Below are 24,445 nucleotides of genomic sequence, written 5' to 3' on the forward strand. Positions count from 1 at the left end.
TTTATTTTTCAACATAGTCCCCTTCCAACTCCATACACTTGTTCCATCTAGTTTGCCAGTCATTGATACCCGATCAGTAGAACTCAACATCTTGGTCCCCTAACCAGCCCTCCGCTGCAGCAGTCAGCTCATCGTCATCCTCAAATCTCTGGCCCCGAAAGTATTTTTCAGCCTGGGAAAGAGGTGGAAGTTGCTAGGGGCTAGGTCTGGAGAATAGGGTGGTGAGGAAGAAGTTAATTGCCACACTCGAGCACAGCGTCCATGGCAACCCACCTGGTGTGGACTGGTGCGTTGTCCTGGTGAACCAGAAAGCCACGACTGACACTGGAGGGTATGTCTCTTCCACACAGTGTTATGACTCAGCAATTTAAGTGATCAATATGATCCTACATGAAATAAGTAGCTAAGGCATTGATGTAAATCAGGTGTGATGTATTGTAATATCTGACTGGGAAAAATGTGCGAGACTCAAAACCTTTTGACATCCCCTCGTATCTTTGAGGGTTCATCAAAAAAAAATCCTCCAGAATGCATCCCTGGATCAAAATACCAAAACTTGACCCCCGACTGAAAATGTCCACTTTCACTTAAAAAGAACCCTCCTCCCCCCCTTTTCAGATAGTGGCTATGGGCCTGTACTGATCATCTGAGCACTGAATCCCCTCATGGCTTCATGTTGAGCCCACTGCTCTTCACCCTGATGACCAATGACTGTGGTTCTTGCTCCGCTATGAACACATCATAAAGTATGCAAAGGACACGACAGTGGTGGGTTTGATTCAGGACAATGAGAGACTGGCGTACAGAGAGGAGGTGGAACATCTGGTGGGCTGGTGCACCAATAACAATCTAGACTTGAATGCCGACAAGACAAAGGAGGTCATTGTTGATTTCAGGAGGAACCGGCCCACCCACACACCTCTCTCCATAGGAGACGCGGCTGTAGAGATTGTCCAGAGCACCAAATTCCTGGAGGTGCACATCTCCAATGACTTAACCTGGACCCAATTCACATCCTCCCTGACCAAGAAAGTCCACCACTGACTGCACTTCCTCAGAGGGCTAAGGAGAGCTCACCTTCCCCCATGCAACCTCAGCACTTTCTACAGGGGCACGGTCAAGAGCATCCAAACAAACTGTATCTCTCTCTATCTGGCATGAGAGCTGCACTGCCATGGACAATAAGCCCCTTCGGAGAGTGGTGAGAGCCACTCAGAAGGTCATTGGCACTCGCCTCACTACCATCAAGGGCATTGCCCACAGATGCTACCTGTCAAAAGCCACAAAAATCATTGCAGACCCCACACATCTCAACCATGGACTGTTCTCCCTTCTGCCCTCAGGCAGACGTTATTAGAGCATTCGGAGCAGAACATCCAGGTTCTGCAAAAGCTTCTTCCCCACTGCAATGACTCCTGAACTCTCAGGAAAGCCCCCACCCCCACCCCCACCCTCACCCTCACCCTCGCCCTCGCCCTCGCCACCTCCACCCCCTACCACCCATATTGTGTACATGTTTACATTTTAACTGTTTGCACTACTTACTACTTGGCACCTTTCATTGCACATTCCAGTATTTATATTTATTGTATATCTGTCATTTTGTGTGGTGGTTTTTTTTATATATATATTGCGATTTTATTTTTATTCATCTTTGTTTTTCGTGGAGACAGTGGCAACGAAATTTCGTTCCACTCTACAACAAAGAAATCTTGAAAGGGAACGTTCATCATCGAACTCCAGTCCAAACTCCATCACAGTGGGTGGCGATAATGCACCTGGAGTCTGGTTGCCACCTACCATAAAAAACGAAACATGAAGAAAAAAGACGAAGAAGAATTAGCGTCGTAGCTTGGTGTGTGAGCCTTTCATCTTGTTTGTGTTCCGTATGTTGTCGTGTTTCATCAAATGGGGTTATTGTTGTAAAATATAACCAAAGAAGACAACTGGTAAGCCAGTTTTAAGCAGCGAGTCATTATGGAAGCAGTGAACGCCTTCAACATGGAGGTAAAGTTTGTTTCTGCTAAGCTTATCTCCAAAGCTAATGCTAACTAATGTTTGTTATAAGTTTAGAGTTTCGTGTTATTACACATCAGTTCATGTGGTCCCCTTTATCGAATGTGAAAATGTTAATGTTGCACGGTTATATTTCGACTCAGAGCTGAGGTATTTGGCACTGTAAGGCCTCATGTTCGCTTCCAGCGAGCAGATTTGATTGACATCCGAAACAGAAAACGGAAAATAGACTAGCTACGCCTACATTGTTGCGCAAATATCTCCTTATTGTTGTCCCGACTCCATAATTTTATTTTGCCGTTAAACAGAATGTCTGGGACTTTAACTAGGGCTGGGTAATTAAACGATCTGCAACTCAAATTAAGCTGCTGTCCGTTTCAGTGCTAAGCCATCTACAACAGTCAACAGTCTGTTGGCCCTGTGTTCACCCACCCAAGCAGGTGTGTGTGTATATGTGTGAGAGAGAGTGAGTGAAAGTGAAAGAATATGTGAATGTGAGGCACCATGGTAAAGCACTCTGAGCTTACAATTTCAGAGCCGCTACTAATTGCCAGAACTATAAACGGAATGGAACCGGAACATCTGGTAATTGGTGGAATATATGACAGTGGAATGGGTCGTTTTTGCTTATATTACACCCAACACAAGTATAGAGGGTTTTCATGTAATGTATCAGTCACGTAATTTTGCGCCCCACGGCCATTGTGGATTACAATGCGGTGGCCGCTGTGATACACTACGTGCATTTGGCGAACAATGGCAGAAGCTTCAATAACGGTCAACGTTTGTGCTGTTGTCTGTTGTTCAAACTGAGGTGATAAAAATGAGGCAGGTCGCTCCTTTTACAGGCTACCAGCAGTTATTGTGCATCAAGCAGTGAAGTGTTGCGAGCTTTCTCAGCGACACATAGAGACCTGGCTCAACATAAGAGGCAGAGCAGATCTGAAGGAAGCTTTATTATGGCCAGAACCAAGCAGACCGCCCGGAAGAGCGCTCCATCTACCATCGGTGTGAAGAAGCCTTAGCGTTACAGGCTCAGCACTGTGGCGCTGAGAGAGATCCGCCGCTACCAGAAATCCACAGAGTTGCTGATCCGCCGCTACCAGAAATCCACAGAGTTGCTGATCCGCAAGCTGCCCTTCCAGCGCCTGATGAGGGAAATCGCTCGGGACATCAAGACCGACCTCCGCTTTTAGAGCTCCGCTGTGATGCTCTGCAGGAGGCTAGCGAGGCTGACCTGATTGGCAGCTTGCGGATCAGCAGCTCCGTGGGTTTCTGGTAGCGCTGGATCTCTTCTCAGCGCCACGGTGCCGGGCCTGTAACGTGGGGCTTGTTCACACCGGCGGTAGCCAGATCGCTCTTCCGGGTGGCTCTGGTAGTGAGCTGCTTCCTTGGAGCTTTTCCTCTGGTGGGTTTATGGGTGGGTCTGCTTGGTTCTGGCCATATTAAGCTTACGCTGTGAAACTGCTGGCCACTTTGTTACATCATCATTAAATTCACTATCCAGTACAACATACGGATCCACTGAACCAACTGTTACACATCAGTCATGATAAACAGCTTTGTCTCAAGGGTTTAAAGCCTCGTAATAAGCTTTCATTCTCTCTATTTTCTTTCACGTGCCAGCTGCGTAGTAATCCATGATGGAGATGGGAGCAAATCGGTCACGTGATTGAAAACCCTCTATTGATGAGATGATCAGGTCTCACCATTAAAATAATAGGTATTTAGCCACTATATAAAGCTATAGATCAGCATTCAAAGTTCAAACTCTTGACAGAACAGGGATGGAACGGCAGAACGTACCCCGTTCAGCCTATAGATAGCAGCAGTGCACAACACTACGTTCTGCCATTCCGTCTCTTCTATCAACAGTTTGGGGATTCTAATGCGGACTGATAGCTTTATATTGTAGCTAAATAACTTGACTGCTAGGAGTCACTGTAAGAATACATTCAGAGGTTCACAGGATGCCAGCGATGGCTCTGGAAGCATACTAGGCGGAGCCTCGTCACCTCGCTAACTTTGAAATATTCAAAATCCAGGGGAGACACTGGTCTTGGGGCCCCAAGACCAGTGTCTGGTCTTGAGGGAAGCAAAAGAAGAGCCACTTGCAATGAACATCACGCAAAATAAAGCTATTGCCCTCGCAATTGCCATTTGCAGGATGCCCTTATCCAGCAGCTTCGTGTTTCCATAAATGCATTGTAATGTTCCAACAATGAAATGTGGGTTTTTTTTTTTGGTTTTTTTTTTTGGGGGGGGGGGGTTGGCATGACAGGTAAGGAGAGATGTAAAGTGGCCACCTCCGTTAAAATTTTGTACTGCCTCAGTTGGCTGGCGTCAACACTGGGCTTTGCCCGAAGTTAAGGTTTGATTAAAACTATTTTTAATTATGTGTGTCTCATTAAGCACAAACGATTCTTAGTTTCCCTCGTTTTTCAGTGACATTTCTGTTTGTTTCACCCCTTTAACATCATTGCAGGCGTACACACAATTCAATTGTTTATCTATATAGCACCAGATCACAACAAAGTTCTCTTAAGGCGCTTCTCATGTGTAAGGTCTAACCATGCCAAAACACATTTATTTGATCGGCATACACGGTGGCAGAATGTCTCTGTCAGATTCTGCTGCCAGCTGATGTGAATAGTGTGATTTATCAGTGCAGCACAAATTTTTGAAGGGAGCTGAAACTTGGACCCTGAAAGATCTAGAGAAGATCTGTATGGAGGATTGGACGAAAATACCTGCTGCAGTGTGCAAACTTGGTGCAAACTTGAACTACAGGAAACGTCTGACCTCTGTAATTGCAAACAAAAGCTACTGTACCAGATATTAAGGTCTGTTTTTTTTTTTTTTAAGATTCTGTCTGTCACAGTTGAAGTGTACCTGTGATTAAAAAATTACACACATCTGCATTCTTCTCTCTGGAAATGCATTATGGTTAATTTGGGATTTGAGTGCAGTTAGCTCACAGAAAATTTTTTAGGTTTCCTTTTGGACCATAGAAAATAACCCCAGTTAGGGGAGTGATTTACAGCAGAGATTCACAATAGACTTGTTGGTTTACATGTCTTGAACACATCATTTATAACTCGCTCTTGTCGCATCAAGTGGAAGGACAGCCAGCAGTCATTTCACATGTGCACGTGTAGCGATGCGTGAAAAAAAACAAACAAACAAAAAACACAAATAACCCCCTTGTGGAAGCTGCAAATTCAATGTGGATCATCATCAGTCTTTGTCATCATGACCACAACATGTATTAATTCATACAAAAATTAAGGAACAAGGCATTTAGTGGTGTTGTTCCTAAACTTGGGGATCATTCATGTTGTCGTTATGCACATATAGGCTGTTAGTGGTATTTTAAGTTTACTGATAACATTTTTTCTGTATTCTGTAAAGACAGTATATTTTCTGCAGCATACCTAGTCTTTAAGTAATGAAATCAAATTTATTTTATCCAAACCTTTTCAGATGTTCTCCATGACTGAGATGAAGCCTCCAATATCCCGTGCTAAGATGATGTGTGTAACAAAAGCTGCCATCAAGGCTATCAAGGTAAAGTGAATACTATTTATATTTATTTTTTCTTTCATGTGGCTACTGTGTTAAAGCAATATTTAAGCTGTTGATGCTAATCAAAAAGGGAGACATTTAACTTCAACGACGGTTAGCGTCTTAGGACCATGTCAGTGTAATGCCCTGTATAAATCATGGTGCGGGCCACTCCACACCTAGAAAATTTAGCAGTTCCTCAAACAATATTTGATTACAAGAGAGATGTACATTAGCTGAACTGTTATTATTTTTACCGGTGTGTAGTGAGCGCCTTGTATGGCAGCACCCTGACATTGGGGTGAATGTGAGGCATAATTGTAAAGCGCTTTGAGCGTCTGATGCAGATGGAAAAGCGCTATATAAATGCAGTCCATTTACCATTATTCTAAAATGTTAGGACTTTTAATTTGAGGATATATGATTTATGCAAGACATAGAACTTTATACAAATAATGAATGTTTATGAGTTCAGTTGTACAAATATTCATGAGGTGAAAGCTGGAACACACCATTCAACGAGGCGAAGCCAAGTTGAATGGTGTGTTCCAGCTTTCACTGAATTAAATATTTGTTCCATTGAAAGAATGTAAAGACATTCATTATTTGTTTTATATGATGGCTAAAATAGATCCTTGTCATTTTATATTATATTCATTTACAAACAACAGAAAAGGGGCTTACATTTTGGTACTACCTTAGTGCAGCGAAAAAAATAACATCAGCTTTGATGTGTCGCTGCTGCTTTGACATCAACAATCCAACACAAACTTTAAATAAGAGTCCAAAAATAATTCTGACGATGAAGTCCGCCATGCCGTGCATCAAATGCCGTGCATCACCCCCCCCCCCCCCCCCAAAAAAAGACTATATTTCCTCAGTGCAGTGAAAAAAAAAAATCACGTCAGACTTACAGCGGTGTGTGTGTGTGTGTGTGTGTGTGTGTGTGTGTGTGTGTGTGTGTGTGTGTGTGTGTGTGTGTGTGTGTGTGTGTGTGTGTGTGTGTGTGTGTGTGTGTGTGTGTGTGTGTGTGTGTGTGTGTGTGTGTGTGTGTGGTACAATGGTACCAAACTTATGGAACCGAATTTGTACTCTAAATGCAATGCAACACAAATGGGACGAATAATCCATGTCATGTGACATACAAAGCACCAATCAAATGACAAGGATCCACTCAGCCGTTATATAAAACTGAGTAATTACTGTATTTTAGAAATCATATCTCTTACACTGATGGTTGTTTTTCTTTATTTTTTAAACTTCATAGCATTAATTGTATTATTTAATGACTCATTTTGCATGTTGTCCCCTACAAACCAACATAGGTTGTGCACTCTTATCATTGCCTTATTTTACCAAGATTTGCATTCAGCCATGCTTCTGCATGTGGTTGCATCATTTAGACAATACAATAAATGCATACCTGACAGCCATATCCAGCTAATTTTACTTCTCTTTAAAGGAGAACTATGTATGTTTGGTCTGCTTTTTTGCTGTTTTGTCCCTCTACAGCTTGGGAGTACACATGTCAGAAAACTGTCAGAAAAACCTCACTGCCGCATTGTGCTGCTTTAGAATGCTACTCGGACTTGACATAGCTTTGTATGCTCCATACCTTCCCAATTCTACAAATTTGACATGATGAGCAGTAAAATTTTAGCAGCCATCATCACATTGTTCCTTAATTCAGCTGAAGAGAATTAAGAGCAAAAAGGCAGCAGGCCCAGACAAGATTAGCTCGAGGCTCCTCAAATCCTGCGCAGATGAGCTGTGTGGGGTCATGGAGCGGGTCTTCAACCTGAGCCTGAAGCTGAAGACGGTGCCACACCTCTGGAAAACGTCATGTGTGGTCCCAGTGCCCAAAACACCGCACGCCAAGGACCTCAACAGCTTCAGGCCAGTGGCACTTACATCCCACCTGATGAAGACCCTAGAGCGCCTTGTCCTGTATCACCTCCGCTCCACGGTGAGCTCTGCTATGGACCCACAGCAGTTTGCTTACTGGCCCGGCATCGGAGTGGAGGACGCCGTCTCCCTGCTGCACCGCTCGCTGTCCCACCTGGAGAGGCCCGGCAGCGCTATGAGGATTCTTTTCTTTGACTTCTCCAGCGCTTTCAACACCATCCAGCCACGACTCCTGAGGGACAAGCTAGTGATTGCAGGAGTGGACGAGGATCTGGCTGAGTGGGTCCTGGACTACCTCACAAACTGGCCCCAGTTTGTGAGGACCAAGTACGTGTCTGCGTGTCTGACCTCCTGATCTGCAGTGTGGGGGCCCCCCATGGGGACGGTCCTCGCACCCTTCCTCTTCACTTTTTACACTGCAGACTTTAGACCAGGGGTGGGCAACAAGGGCCGAAACAGTGCAGGTTTTCCTTGCAACCAGTCACCTAAGCGGGTGGGTGCTAATGAGCTTCTCCTCTGAACATAAACACCTGATAGTCAATGAAATCACCTGCTGAGACACCTGATCTTTAATGAAATCACCTTCTGAGGTGATTGGTAGAAAGGAAAACCTGCAGTGTTTCGGCCCTTTATGTCACATGATTGCCCACCCCTGCTTTAGACACAACACGGAAGCTGTGTCCTGCAGAAGTTCTCCGATGACTCCGCCCTCATAGGACTCATTATGGATGACGATGATGCGGAGTACAGAGGACTAATGCAGGACTTTGTGGACTGGTGTCAGAGGAACCACCTCCTCATCAACGCGGGGAAGACCAAGGAGATGGTGGTGGACTTCAGACGCCGCCCCTCTACACTCCCCCCAGTGAACATCCAGGGAAGGGACATTGAGAGAGTGGACTCATATAAGTACCTGGGTGGTCGTCTGAACAACAAACTGGACTGGACTCACAACACGGACGCACTTTACAGGAAGGGTCAGAGCCGCATCTACCTCCTGAGGAGGCTGAGGTCTTTTGGACTGAGGGGCCACTCCTGAGGACCTTCTATGACTCTGTGGTGGCTTCAGCCATCCTGTATGGTGTGGTCTGCTGGATCAGCAGCATCACAGAGAGGGACAGGAAAAGACTGGATAAGATCATCAGGAAATCCTGCTCTGTCCTGGGCTGTCCTCTGGACTCTGTGCAGGAGGTGGAGGACAGGAGGGTCCTTGCTAAACTTACATCTATGCTGGACCACGAGTGTCAGCCCCTGCAGGACGTTCTGTCTGCTCTGGAGAGCAGTTTCAGTGACAGACTCATCCACCCTCGCTGTGTGAGGGAGAGAGATCCGCAGATCGTTTCTCCCGGCTGCTGTAAGACTGTGCAATGAACAATGCTAGTACTGTGGTAACCATAGCAACCAGGACAATACCTGCTGTATTTATTAGTGCAATAATTTAACTTATGGTGCAAACTCAAGTCACTTTACCTACTATATTTTAACCTGTCCATATTGTAAATATCAGAGTAACTTATCGTACATTTCACGCTGAAGTCACTTTATCTGATCACTTTTACATCCCGACAGTGTATATCATCCCGGCAGTGCAGCATTGAACTGAACAATGGTAGCCTTAGCTTTACCCGGCACTTAGTGCTTTTTTAGTTCTTGTTTTTTAAGAGATACTTGTTTTTTATTGCATGCCCTTCTGTCTATTCCTACTGTTCTATGCTGCGATGTGACACTGAAATTTCCACACTGAGGGATGAATAAAGGCTTTTCTTATCTTTATTCATTCCCAGTCAGTAAGCATAGGCATCGCTAACGCAACACGGTGGTAACTCTTTGAACTCTGTGTCCACAACACAACATTCCCATTGAGATCAATAATGGAGCTGTGTGCTATATTCACCCACTGCTGCTTCCTCCCTGTACTTTTTCTTTGTGCTCTTCTAAAATTGGGTCAGTTTGTACAGTGGGCATGTAGAAATGAAGGATATTTGCCAGGTGTTCACTGCATGATAGCAACTTCCAGTTGCTATCATGCAGTCTGGCTGACTGTAAAAATTCCTGAATGTTGATGACGAACTTTTTTTATTTTTTTATTTACTTTTTGGTTGATGTATGATATGGAGATTTGATGCCGCCAGTAGTGAGGGATATGTCGAGGTTCTGGCCTGTGAACAAGTTCAGCTTGGCCATGAGCATTTTGGTTAGCGATTTATTTTGTTATCTCATTTGGAAAGATTGCTGTAAATTCATCAGCAAAGGGTGAAAATCAACTATGTAGAAACGGGTCAGTCAAGTATAAGTTATTGGCCAGGAGCAGAGAAATCTACTGGTCTGAGGACACAGACCAATAACTCTTGACCTATGTACAGTTGATATTTTCCCCTGCTAGACCGATGTCTGATTAAAAATCTTGTTGGACTAGTGATTAAAACTGTTCGAGAAGACTGGTGATTTTTTTTTTTTTTTTTTTTCTCCTCAGTCTTGCACCTTAAATAACTGAGGTGCTGTTTTCAGATTGCAATGACCCGTGCTGTGCCACTCAGTTACACCAGTGACTTCATGAATGAAGCTCAGTCAACAAAGGAGAACTGTGTAAAAGTATACTGTACCCACATGCTACTTTTAGCTTAAATAGAATATCTTTAACAGGAGCAGCTCACAGAAAGAGTAGCAGAGTAGAGCTGGTCCAGACAGACTCAGCGAGAGTTACCATAGCAACACTGCATGCCCATATATGGCACACATAAAAAGTTAACTTAGATCAACTGTTGTATTTTGCTCCAAAATCTGAATGTGATGTGAAATTTTAACATAACAATCATAACAACAATCATACATCTTCAACAATCATAAAATTTTGATCATACTAGTCTTAGAAGCAATAGATATAATTATTGCCCAACAAGTCAGAGATATTATAGAGCTTAGACAGCAATAGATTAAGTAACAAGAGTAAAAGCTCTGTTTGGGCTGCATAAGACAAGCACAATCCCAGAATTACAGAGCGAAATATAAGGTGCACAGTACATTCACATGAAAGCAGAGGATCATGTAAGCAAATGTTTATTACTTTACATATATTCAATACGAAATGAAAATGTTCTGTCAGGCTATAGATTAACAAATAAAATATTGATTGAATACATGTGCATGATGTGATGATTAATGCTACACCGAGGCTCAATGTCAGAAACTCTGCACTTCCAAATACCTGGGGCCACTAACCTGGACCAGGAGGACCAGTAACAAAATTGGTGTTACTGGTCCTGACCAGTAGGCTCAAAAAATATTTCTTTGTTTGATCCCTTGCAAAGCTGCAAGTTGTCATACCAATGCGTCCCGCTTTGTCTCGCTTGACTCCACGCTATATAAAATAATCGTTTCATAGCTGATGATAAATTTGCTCTCAGAACATGGCTGATAAAACCATTCTCTCATCGCTCCCAGAATTGCAGAGAAATTATCTACAATTACAGGTTGTCTAGTCCTTGTATGGTAGAGAATGCATTTGGAATCTTGTCTCAAAGGTAATTATTTACATGTATTTTGTAATGGATTGGTAAAACAGTTGCATTTTCATTCCTCCTTATGAGTTAGATAATGTGTCTATAAAGTCATGTTTATTATAGATGTAACATCTCATCGAATTTCAAGTTCAGATGACCAGATGGCACGCAGCGTTTGCCATGGTACCGTGTGTCAGTAGATGTTTAGGTAATTAAATTAGGTTATTTTGCAGTGTTCTAAATAAAAGAACACTACATTTCCTTGAACAATCCATCTTCAGTAATAATCAAATTGGCTTCCTTCCAAAACGCTGCACCACAAACCTTGTATGTACATTCATTGCTATTTCTTACATAAAGTAATGTTCTAACAGAATTTTGTTTTGTGTTTAATACTTTAGCTTTACAAACATGTTGTCCAGATTGTTGAAAAGTTCATCAAAAAGGTATGTGTCAGAGCTTGCTGCCATTTGATTTTAACGTGCTGTAAGACCGTGATAATAAATCCTCTTTGATCTGTTTGCTTTCATAGTGCAAGCCGGAGTTAAAAGTCCCTGGTTTGTATGTGGTTGATTCCATTGTTCGACAGTCGCGCCATCAGTTTGGTGTCGACAGAGATGTGTTTGGGCCCAGATTTTTGAAGAACTTCACTGATACTTTTCAGAACTTGTACTGCTGCCCGGAGGATGACAAGGTACATTTTGAATGTGTGCTGTTGATGTTGCAATTGTACTTGTAGTATACAGATGTTACATACACCTGTGTACAATATCATTTGCAGTTTTGAATAACTTGATCGATTCTTCTTAGGAGTTGGCAGTATGGCTTAAAAGTGATGTAATATTGTATTTTAAAGCAGAGATGCTAACAGTATATATATCATGGATATTTTAGTTTATTTATTGATTGTTTTGCAATGGGAATGTGTTTGAAAGCATAAAGCTCTGACATGGCTACTGCTTGGCTGTTTTTACTGTGCTATTATTTAAAATGAAAGCTGTATCACCTTTAAAATTTCTCAAAACTGACCATTTAATTTCAACTGCAATCCAAGCATCATCATGTAGCTTTATTTTTGAAATATTGCAAAATTTCAGGCCATTTTAATGAAAAGAACATGTTTTCCTGGGTGGAATTCCATAGCGAATACTATCTTTTCCTTCCTAAGCCATCATGCAGACTGACTACAGGCAGAAGTGCGTGTGCACATGCCTTAGGTTTTGGATTACTTGCGACCTGACCCACTTGCTTTATGCACATTCCTGGGGCGTGCCCACTGACAACTGTAAGATGTCATTCAAATCACTTCAGAGGTGTTATCTGGTTTAAAAAAAACAGCAATTTTATATTCAGAGGTGTTTATTTCTTGTTAACATTTACAAAGTATACGAGAAACATGTTTGATTGATACAGATATAAGTGTTTTCTGCCATCTTGGTTTATTTTGATCAAGCAAGCAGCTAGCTGACATTACACTGCCTTTCTTTACTCCGATTGGCAGTCGCAGTATCCTTCTCAACACCCCTCGCACAAATCGGGGGAAGCCTCCACAAGATTTATAACGTCAATACCAAATGTAGGTTATGGTGTCTGATCACTCGAATTTCTCCCCCTGAAGAAGAGAAATTCTGAATTGTTTCTAGACTTCGTGAATTTTGATCATACTGGCAATATCATATTACAAATCCCTTATTTAAATGCTAAGAAATAAAATCATAGTGGTGCCAAAGAAATTATTTTATAACTTACATCTTAAAAATTCCCAGAGGTCAAACAGCTTTAAGTAATGTGCTCATTATTTATGAAATCCTTCCACAGTCTTGTAAAGCTTGATCATTGGGTTACAACCCCCACCACACACACACATTTCACAGAAAATGCAATCCCCTGGGATTAATAAAGTATTCTGATTCTGAAATGTGTTTTGGGGTGGGGAAATTCCATTTATGTATTTATTATTATTATTATTATTATCATTATTATTTTGTGTATGTGTGTGTATAATGTATAATTTATTCCACTTTTACCAATAAATGGGTATATTACATAGAAAGATCAGATTAGCATATTAAAACCAGCACCACTCTGTTTCAACTGGACAAACCTCTCGACTGCGTGTTGTGTAGATGAAAGCAATATATTTGGTTCAAAGCAAAATTGAATGTGTATAATTATTGTCAGAATCCCCTCGGTCATCACTGGCAGACCTCAGAGAGCAGCATGTGCAACCACTAGTTTCTTGAAAGTTTGACTCCAGACCCCCATATGAAGGCCAGGCCAGATATGATCTGCAAGCCACAAAGTTAGCAGCATTGGTTCAGGTCAGCCACCTAACAAGCTGTTGTCCGAATGGCATGTTGCCTTCGAACAATGTAAATGTTTGGTGTTAAACAATTACAACTATTTGCACTGTAAGAACTTGCAGGCCATTTAAGGGGTCTGTGACTGTGCCTGTCTACACTTCAGGGACCGCCCCTGCAAAAATTAATTTAATTAATTCAATTAAAATCAAATTGTTTTTCCAGAACCTTTTTCAGTGCCACCAAAGTTCCTGCTTTGGCAAATGTAATTTTGAGTGTCCCCTGAAATGTCATTTTGTGGCGTTTGACACTGGCAGCACCACCACCAAGCGGCATTTGTGGAAGTAAACAGAAACAAGCAGAAGAACCACAACGGAGAGAAAAGCTGACAGATGGCCTGATGAGGAGGTCCAGCGAGGATTTAAAATGTCGTGGAGGAATGTAAAAATCCACATCTGGATGCCCGCTCATTAAACACCATGAAACAGTGCTGAGATAAAAGTCAAAGCAGGACTACAAGCATCTGAACACGCCTCAAAAAAAGTTTTGGAAGAGAAGCAAAACGTTGACACAGGATTACATCTGAGCAAACACAACAACAAAAGTGGCTCAGACTGCAAAGCAAACTGAATACTGCGCAACAGACATTCATGAGCCAAATGCGGGGACAAAAGACTTTCAGTGACGGACGGATTGTCCAGTGACAGTCGTTGCACGAGATAGGACATAATTTCATTCAGGAAGTCTGCAGTCAGTTATAAATACTGCATTGTTCTTCTGAGAAATAATGCAGATACAGATAAGGCAATATAATTTTGAATCATCTGACATTTAAGTGATATTGCACAGGGATGTACTTTTATTATATACTGCATATTGAAGATTACAAAGACATAAAGCATGCCCCCTTTGTTTCCCTTTCTTTAACCTCAGAGCAAAATTGTCCGAGTGTTGAACTTATGGCAGAAGAATGATGTGTTTGGGATGGACACCATTCAGCCTTTGATGGATATGGCCAATGGAGTCATTGTGCCTCATCCCACCTTGGAAGGTAAATAAAGTTTTCCCTTTTGGTATGAAGGAGGGTATACACCAGGGACACTCGCAGAGACCAGAAAAGATTGCACTTGAGCACACTGAATAGATTACAGCAGACGGCCATGAAACGCGTGTTCTGCATAAACCTTCATCTTACAAAGATGTCTGTGAATGCCCACAGTTTAAAAAGGTGTTTAAAACTGCTTGAGAAGGGTATTTTCTTTTTTTTTTTTTTCCCTGTTTACTTCTGCCAAAATAACTGCATTGTACTAAAAAATCAAAAATAGCAACTGCACTTGTCCCATTCAGACAACATAGAAGAGTACCCCTGCTTTTCTACACCTGTTAAATTGAACCCTGAGGCATTCATGGTTAAGACAGTTGCAGGTCTAAGTGATTCAGTAGACTGATAAAAGGACCGGAAACCATCTTGTAAATAAATCTGTGACAAAAGGTAACTTTTTGTGACAATGCATCTTAATTCCTCTCTCTAAATTAAACAAATTATTCACATTTATCTGATGAAAACCAGATGATGCACTTAAATAATCCATCTCACTGTTCGTGTTTTCTCTTTGTTTAAAAATAAAACAGTGGCACGACCACATACAGTATAAGTTGAAAATTTTTTAACTTGGTGGAAAGTACTATCACTGTACATAGTCCATGTTTTCAGCCTTGGGTGGATTCATTTTACTTTCTCATTATAACAAACAATCGGTTTTACTATCTGCTGCCATCATTGTAGCTCACTGCCTATGACTTTTTAAAACAACAACAAAAAAAACCTCTTCCATTATTTTGGGTTTTGTTTGATAATGGTTCAGAAAGAAGAGTACATCCTTACCTTTGCGAATGGGTAAATTCTACATACAACCACTGCAGAACAAGTGACTTGTAGTTTTTAAACTGCGAGGCTTAAGCACTAAGTCCGAAAACAACATAATTTACAATGTCCATGTATGCAAGATTATTTAATCAGTCAGTCTTTCATCCACTCATCAGGTGCCAAACTAAGAATAAATATATAACACATTCATAGCATAGATTAACACAGAAATGCAGCGATTTGGGAGCGGATTCCGCCATGTTAAATTAGCAGCCAGAGAGAGACCAGTCAGTGACTTCATGGTGCCTCATGACTCTGATCGGCTGCCCCCCCCCCCCAAAAAACCCACAGCTTTACATGATTCACAGCATAAAAATTGGAAACAATGTGACCTTTTGACCACTTAAATTGGTCAAACTTAGAAATCCATCATATGTGTCTGAAGAATGTTCCTTGTAAGACCTTGGTAGTAATTGGACTGGACTTCTGCTGAGCACAGACGGATGGATAATAATAATTATATATAATTTATAACTCTTCTCCCAAATGGCTGTGTCAAAGTCTCCTCCTTCACATTTGCTTGATTTTTGTCGATTCTGTTTCTGTACTTGTGCACCAATTCACAAAAGCCAAATTAGAGTGCACCCTCTTACCAATGGGGACAAAAAGCAATTCAGTATGTTGTCAGTGAAAAAGCTGTTGTCTGAATGCAGACTTGCCAACCGTCCATGACACAGCTTGGTGTGTAACCTGCTTTAGCAAACACAGCTTTTATTGTGTGAACTGTATCATATCATCCAAAGTTGATGTAAGTTATGATACTGTGTACAGGTCCACCTGATCCACCTCCAGATTTACAGCCTGCTACGTCGAGTGCCACATTTGTGACGGCCTCTCCTCAACTTCTTACTCCTGATACAATAGCTGCTGTAGCACAGCTGCTTCAGTCTTCCAGTGGTCAGGAGGTGAGCTTCAAATACATTTGTGTCCCAATAATTGTATCATTATTTTACATTTTGTTCCTGGCTGATAACTATACCCACATAACTGATAAGACACCCCCCCATTTGCTTTTTGTAGCTACAGAAAATGCTCCAGAACTTCCAACAGGGGGATAAGACCCTGGTAGATGCCATTGCAAGCAACAAAGCAGACTCGTGCCAGATGCCCATAGCTCAGGAAAATGCTCATGCTATGCATACAGAAAAGAAAAATGCCCTAGCCCAGGTAAATGTGCAGGTCATTGTTTGAGCTAGCAGTGATTAGCACAGCATCGTGATTAGGTGCACATATATGCAAAGAATTTCAAGATGCTAAAGGAATTGGCACACCTATGAAGTATTGTACACATCTGTGTAAGGAATCACAAATATCAACAAAGCTTCATCACAGAGTGCTGTCAAATTCACAAACATGTAGCCACTTGAGTGTCACATTTAGTGGCCTTAACCTGTTTATGTGTAGTGCATCTGAAAAGTATTCACAGCGCTGCACTTTTTCCACATTTTATGCTACAGCCTTATTCCAGAATGGATGAAATCTCTCCCTCTAGCTGCCACCTTATCGTGGTGGGGGAGTTTGCGTACCTGGATGATCCTAGGAACTATGTTGTCGGGGGCTTTGTGCTCCCTGTAGGGTCTCCCAAGGCAAACAGGTCCTAGGTGATGGGCCAGACTAAGGGCAGTTCAGAACCTCCATGACCAGTAAAAGATCAAGGACCGAGACGTCGCCCGGTATGGTGGAGCCGGGGTCCCACCCTGGAGCCAGACCTGGGGTTGTGGCTCGCGCGCGAGCGCCTGGTGGTTGGGCCTTAGCCCATGGGGCCCGGCCGGGCTCAGCCCGAAAGAGTGACGTGGGCCCGCCCTCCTGTGGGTTCACCACCTGCAGAGGGGGCCATGGGGGTCGGATGCAGAGAGGATTTGGTGGCGGTCGAGGGCAGGTGGCCCGGCGGCCCGGTCCATGCTCACAGCCCCTGGCTGTTGGGACGTGGAATGTCACCTCACTAGGGGGGAAGGAGCCTGAGCTTGTGCGGGAGGTTGAGAGATACCGACTAGAGATAGTCGGGCTCACCTCCACGCACAGCTTGGGCTCTGGTACCCAACTCCTGGAGAGGGGCTGGACGCTTCATTTTTCTGGCGTTGCCCACGGGGAGAGGCGGAGAGCTGGGGTCGCATTGCTTATTGCTCCCCAGCTCAGTCGTTAAGTGTTGGAGTTCACTCCGGTGAACGAGAGGGTCGCGTCCCTACGCCTTTGGGTCGGGGACAGGTCTCTCACCGTTGTCTCGGCCTACGGGCCGAGCAGCAGTGCAGAGTACCCGACCTTCCTGGAGTCCCTGGGAGGGGTACTAGATAGCTCTCCGACTGGGGACTCCATTGTTCTCCTGGGGGATTTCAATGCCCACGTGGGCGGTGACAGTGAGACCTGGAGGGGGGGTGATCGGGAAGCACGGCCTCCCCGATCTGAACCCGAGTGGTGTTCAGTTGTTGGACTTCTGTGCTAGTCAGTTTGTCCATCACAAACACCATGTTCGAGCACAAGGGTGTCCATAAGTGCACGTGGCACCAGGACACCCTGAGCCGGAGGTCGATGATCGACTTTGTAGTCGTATCATCTGACCTTCGGCCACATGTCTCGGACACTCGAGTAAAGAGAGGGGCAGAGCTGTTGACTGATCACCACCTGGTGGTGAGTTGGATCCGCTGGGAGGGTAGGAAGCCGGTCAGACCTGGCAGGCCCAAACGTATCATGAGGGTCTGCTGGGAATGACTGGCGGAACCCTCTGTCAGCGAGGTCTTCAACTCCCACCTCCGGGAGAGCTTCTCCCAGATCCCGGTGGAGGTTGGAGACATGGAGTCCGAGTGGACCATGTTCTCTACCTCCATTGTCGATGCGGCTGCTCGTAGGTCTTGTCGCAAGGTCTCTGGTGCCTGTCGCGGCTGTAATCCCCGAACCCGGTGGTGGACACCAGAAGTAAGGGATGCCGTCAAGCTGAAGGAGTCCTACTTATCTTTGTTGGTAGGTGGGACCCCAGAGGCAGCTGACAGGTACCGTCAGGCCAAGCGTGCCGCAGCCCGTGCAGTCGCAGAGGCAAAAACACGGGTCTGGGAGGAGTTCGGGGAGGCTATGGAGGAGGACTGTCGGTCGGCCTCGAAGAGATTCTGGCAAACCGTCCGACGCCTCAGGAGGCAGAAGCAGCTCTCCACCAGCACTGTTTACGGTGCGGGTGGGGAGCTGTTGACCCTGACTGGGGATGTTGTCGGGCGGTGGAAGGAGTACTTCGAGGATCTCCTCAATCCCATCGTCACGTCTTCCGAAGAGGAAGCAGAGACTGGGGACTCAGAGGTGGACTCATCCATTACCCAGGTGGAAGTCACCGAGGTGGTTAGAAAGCTCCTCGGTGGCAAGGCTCCTGGGGTGGATGAAATCCCTCCTGAGTACCTTAAGTCTCTGGATGTTGTGGGGCTGTCTTGGCTGACACGCCTCTGCAGCATCGCGTGACGATCGGGGACAGTGCCTCTGGATTGGCAGACCGGGGTGGTGGTCCCTCTGTTTAAGAAGGGGGACCGGAGGGTGTGTTCCAACTATAGGGGGATCACACTCCTCAGCCTCCCCGGTAAGGTCTATTCCAGAGTACTGGAGAGGAGAATTCGACCAATGATCGAACCTTGGATTCAGGAGGAGCAGTGTGGTTTTCGTCCTGGTTGCGGCACACTGGACCAGCTCTACACGCTCCATCGGGTGCTCAAGGGTTCATGGGAGTTCGCCCAACCAGTCCATATGTGTTTTGTGGATCTGGAGAAGGCGTTTGACCGTGTCCCTCGGGGCATCCTGTGGGGAGTGCTCTGGGAGTACGGGGTCCGGGGTCCTTTGCTAATGGCTATCCGGTCCCTGTACGACCGCAGCAGGAGCTTGGTTCGCATTGCCGGTTGTAAGTCAAACCTGTTTCCAGTGCACGTTGGCCTCCGCCAGGGCTGCCCTTTGTCACCGGTTCTGTTCATTATTTTTATGGACAGAATTTCTAGGCGTAGAGGGGGTCTGGTTTGGGAACCACAGAATCTCGTCTCTGCTGTTTGCGGATGATGTGGTTCTGTTGGCTTCGTCAAATCAGGACCTTCAGCGTGCACTGGGGCGGTTTGCAGCCAAGTGTGAAGCATCGGGGATGAAACTCAGCACCTCCTAATCCGAGGCCATGGTTCTCGACCGGAAAAAGGTGCCTTGCCCTCTTCAGGTTGGTGGAGTGTCCTTGCCTCAAGTGGAGGAGTTTAAGTATCTCGGGGTCTTGTTCACGAGTGAGGGACGGATGGAGCGTGAGATCGATAGACGGATCGGTGCAGCGTCTGCAGTGATGCGGTCGCTGTATCGGACCGTCGTGGTGAAGAGAGAGCTGAGTAGGGGGGCAAGGCTCTTGATTTACCGATCGATCTACGTTCCGATCCTCACCTATGGTCATGAGATTTGGCTCATGACCGAAAGAATGAGATCGCGAGTACAAGCGGCCGAGATGAGTTTCCTCCGCAGGGTGGCTGGGTGCTCCCTTAGAGATAGGGTGAGGAGCTCGGTCACTCGGGAGGAGCTCGGAGTCGAGCCGCTGCTCCTCCACGTCGAAAGGAGTCAGTTGAGGTGGCTCGGGCATCTTTTCCGGATGCCCCCTGGACGCCTCGCTGGAGAGGTGTTCCGGGGATGTCCCACTGGGAGGGGGCCCCGTGGAAGACCCAGGACACGCTGGAGGGACTACGTCTCTCGGCTGGCTTGGGAACGCCTTGGGGTTCCCCCGGAGGAGCTGGGGGAGGTGTGTGTGGATCGGGAGATCTGGGCGGCTTTGCTTGAGCTGCTGCCCCCGTGACCCGACTCCGGATAAAGCGGAAGAAAATGGATGGATGGATGAAACTATTTTTTTTCCTCAAAATTCTACACACTCTACCCCAAAATGGGAATGTGAAAAAAGTTGATTTTGGATTTTTGCAATTTTATAAACAAAAACAACAAAAAAATCCCTAAGGAATCACATGTTAATCAGTATTCACAGCCTTCGCCAAGAAGCTCAAAATTCAGCACAGGTGTTTCCTGTTTCCACTGACCATCCTCGAAATGTTTCTACAGCTTAATTGGAGTCTACCTGGGGTAAATTCAGTTGATTGAACTTGATTTGATAAGACACACCCGACTACATACAACCCCAATTCCAATGAAGTTGGGACATTGTGTAAAATGTAAATAAAAACATAATGCAATGATTTGCAAATCCTCTTCAACCTATATTCAATTGAATACACCACAAAGACAAGATATTTAATGTTTGATTTATTGTTTTTGTGCAAATATTTGCTCATATTGAAATGGATGCCTGCCACACGTTTCAAAAAAGCTGGGACAGTGGTATATTTACCACTGTGTTACATCACCTTCTCATCTGGAGACAGTTCTTCAGATTCTCTGAATCTTCTGATTATATTATGGACTGTAGATGATGGAATCCCTAAATTCCTTGCAATTGAACATTGAGAAACATTGTTCTTAAACTGTTGGACTATTTTTTTTCATGCAGGTGTTCACAAAGTGATGATCCTCATGTTTGCTTGTGAACGGCTGAGCCTTTTGGGGATGCTCGCCTGTTTCCAGTTAACCTGTTCACCTGTGGAATGTTCCAAACAGGTGTTCTTTGAGCATTCATCAACTTTCGCAGCCTTTTGTTGCCCCTGTCCCAGCTTTTTTACTTTTGTTGCAGGCATCCATTTTAAAATGAGCAAATATTTGCACAAAAATAAAAAAGTTGTGACTTGTGAGTAATTTGAACATTAAATATCTTGTTTGTGGTGTATTCAATTGAATATAGATTGAAGAAGATTTGCAAATCATTGTAATCTGTTTTCGTGACATTTCACAAAATGTCCCAACTTCATTGGAATTGGGGTTGTACAAGGTGTGGCCTCCTTCATAGGTAAATGGAAGAAGTTCAGATCCATCAGGACTCTTCCTGGAGCTGGCAGCTTGTCTAAATTGAACGATCAGGGGAGAAGGGCCTAAGTCAGGGAGGTGACCAAGAACCTGTGGATTCCTCTGTGGTGAGAGGAGAACCTTCCAGAAGACAATCATTTCTGCAGCAATCCACCAATCAGGCCTGTATGGTAGAGTGGCCAGACAAAAGCCACTCCTTAGTAAAAGACACATGGCAGCCCACCTGGAGTTTGCCCAAAGGCACCTGAAAGACTCTCAGACCACAAGAAATGAAATTCTCTGCTCTTATGAGACAAAGACTGAACTTTTTGGTGTGAATGTTAGGTGTCATGTTTGATGGAACCCAGGCACCATCTTGACAGTGAAGCATGGTGGCAGCATCATGCTGTGGGGGATGTTTTTCAGCGGCAGGAACTGCGAGACTAGTCAGGATTGAGGGTAAGATGAATGCAGCAATGTACAGAGAGATCCTGGATGAAAACCTGCTCCAGAGCACTCTTGACCTCAGACTGGGGTGACGGTTCAGCTTTCAGCAGGACCGTGACCCTAAGCACACAACCAAGATATGAAAAGAGTGGCTTCAGGACAACTCTGTGAATGTCCTTGAGTGGCCCAGCCAGAGACCAGGCCTGAATCTGATTGAACATTTCTGGAGAGATCTGAAAATGGCTGTGCATTGACGCTCCCCATCCAACCTGATCGAGCTTGAGAGGTGCTGCAAAGAGGAATGGGCAAAATTGCCCGAAGATAAGTGCATCAAGCTTGTGGTATCATATTCAAGAAGTCTTGAAGCTGTAATTGCTACCAAAGGTGCCATAAATTTGCAAAAAAAAAAAAAAAAAACTTTTTTTTCCATGTTGTCAGTATGGGGTGTTGTGAGTAGAATTTTGAGGGGAAAAATGAATTTACTCCATTTTGGAATAAGGCTGTACCATGACAAATGTGGAAAAAGTGTAGCGCTGTGAATACTTTCCAGAGCCTGCCGGTCTGGGTGGTTGGCTGCCATTCAGAATTTTAAGTAACTCTGTGATGCGATAGATGTGAAATATACACTCAACAAAAATATAAACGCAACACTTTTGGTTTTGCTCCCATTTTGTATGAGATGAACTCAAAGATCTAAAACTTTTTCCACATACACAATATCACCATTTCCCTCAAATATTGTTCACAAACCAGTCTAAATCTGTGACAGTGAGCACTTCTCCTTTGCTGAGATAATCCATGCCACCTCACAAGTGTGCCATATCAAGATGCTGATTAGACACCATGATTAGTGCACAGGTGTGCCTTAGACTGTCCACAATAAAAGGCCACTCTGAAAGGTGCAGTTTTATCACACAGCACAATGCCACAGATGTCGCAAGATTTGAGGGAGCGTGCAATTGGCATGCTGACAGTAGGAATGTCAACCAGAGCTGTTGCTCGTGTTCATTTCTCTACCATAAGCCGTCTCCAAAGGCGTTTCAGAGAATTTGGCAGTACATCCAACCAGCCTCACAACCGCAGACCACATGTAACCACACCAGCCCAGGACCTCCACATCCAGCATGTTCACCTCCAAGAGCGTCTGAGCCCAGCCAGTCGGACAGCTGCTGAAACAATCGGTTTGCATAACCAAAGAATTTCTGCACAAACTGTCAGAAACCGTCTCAGGGAAGCTCATCTGCATGCTCGTCGTCCTCATCGGGGTCTCGACCTGACTCCAGTTCATCATCGTAACCGACGTGAGTGGGCAAATGCTCACATTCGCTGGCGTTTGGCACGTTGGAGAGGTGTTCTCTTCACGGATGAATCCCGGTTCACACTGTTCAGGGCAGATGGCAGACAGCGTGTGTGGCGTCGTGTGGGTGAGCGGTTTTCTGATGTCAATGTTGTGGATTGAGTGGCCCATGGTGGCGGTGGGGCTATGGTATGGGCAGGTGTCTGTTATGGACGAAGAACACAGGTGCATTTTATTGATGGCATTTTGAATGCACAGAGATACCGTGACGAGATCCTGAGGCCCATTGTTGTTCCATACATCCAAGAACATCACCTCATGTTGCAGCAGGATAATGCACGGCCCCATGTTGCAAGGATCTGTACACAATTCTTGGAAGCTGAAAATGTCCCAGTTCTTGCATGGCCAGCATACTCACCGGACATGTCACCCATTGAGCATGTTTGGGATGCTCTGGACCGGCGTATACGACAGCGTCTACCAGTTCCTGCCAATATCCAGCAACTTCGCACAGCCATTGAAGAAGAGTGGACCAACATTCCACAGGCCACAATTGACAACCTGATCAACTCTATGCGAAGGAGATGTGTTGCACTGCATGAGGCAAATGGTGGTCACACCAGATACTGACTGGTATCCCCCCCCCCCAATAAAACAAAACTGCACCTTTCAGAGTGGCCTTTTATTGTGGACAGTCTAAGGCACACCTGTGCACTAATCATGGTGTCTAATCAGCATCTTGATATGGCACACCTGTGAAGTGGGATGGATTATCTCAGCAAAGGAGAAGTGCTCACTATCACAGATTTGGACTGGTTTGTGAACAATATTTGAGGGAAATGGTGATATTGTGTATGTGGACAAAGTTTTAGATCTTTGAGTTCATCTCATTCAAAATGGGAGCAAAACCAAAAGTGTTGCGTTTATATTTTTGTTGAGTGTATATACCTTTACTGACTAGTTGGAAAGGTGGAATCAGTTGTTATGAAGAATTTTTATTTTGCATGTGTTGTATGCGATGAAATATGCCTAAGTATTGACTGCTATATTATTTGTTTGCAATGTCACTGGCACTGTAGAAAGGCAGTCGAATCAAAAACATGCATATTACATATTGACTTGAAGCTGAAACTGCGATTCACTGACTGAAGACAAAATACTCAAAAAAAAAAACAAAAAAAAAAAACGGCAGCAGCAGGTGATAGCTGCAATAGACATCTGGTAGTGCATCAACAGGAGGAACACACATTTGGTGATGTTTCCAGATTGCTTTCACACATTGAGTGTAAGTGATTTGCATCAGTGGCGTTTTTTTCTCCCTGATTTTCAAAGTTTCTTGAATTCAGTTACTTTCATTCCCTTAAAATGTAGTGTCCTTAGTTCTTGCACTGTTTGTTGTACTTGCTGGATGTTGGCAATATGCTCAGTTGCACAATGTCCTATATTTTCACAGAATCTTCTTGATCGTTTTGACTATGATGATGAACCGGAGGATCCAACAAATAAAGACTGTCCCCAGTTACAGTGAGTTTTGCTGAGCATATATGCTGGTGTTTGTGTTTAGTAGCAATTTGTTCCTCTCTGAGTCCATAGAAAGCAGGCAGGCAGCTCTCTC

At 44.4% G+C, this 24,445-nt stretch overlaps 1 protein-coding gene across 1 annotated transcript in view; it reads left to right on the forward strand.

The window, feature by feature from the left end:
- The first annotated feature begins 1,836 nt into the window (after nt 1-1,836).
- Nucleotides 1,837-24,445, forward strand: part of LOC117508623 (SR-related and CTD-associated factor 4-like) — a 97,706-nt gene continuing 75,097 nt past the window's right edge. Inside the window, exons 1-8 of the mRNA XM_034168421.1 lie at nt 1,837-2,007; nt 5,500-5,583; nt 11,387-11,431; nt 11,518-11,679; nt 14,219-14,336; nt 15,984-16,117; nt 16,233-16,379; nt 24,284-24,354. Coding sequence (XP_034024312.1) covers nt 1,978-2,007; nt 5,500-5,583; nt 11,387-11,431; nt 11,518-11,679; nt 14,219-14,336; nt 15,984-16,117; nt 16,233-16,379; nt 24,284-24,354 — 791 coding nt within the window. The 5' untranslated portion in view covers nt 1,837-1,977. The remainder of the gene's footprint in view (nt 2,008-5,499; nt 5,584-11,386; nt 11,432-11,517; nt 11,680-14,218; nt 14,337-15,983; nt 16,118-16,232; nt 16,380-24,283; nt 24,355-24,445) is intronic.

The sequence above is a fragment of the Thalassophryne amazonica genome, chromosome 4 (assembly GCF_902500255.1).
Source record: "Thalassophryne amazonica chromosome 4, fThaAma1.1, whole genome shotgun sequence".
Classification (NCBI taxonomy): Eukaryota; Metazoa; Chordata; class Actinopteri; order Batrachoidiformes; family Batrachoididae; genus Thalassophryne; species Thalassophryne amazonica.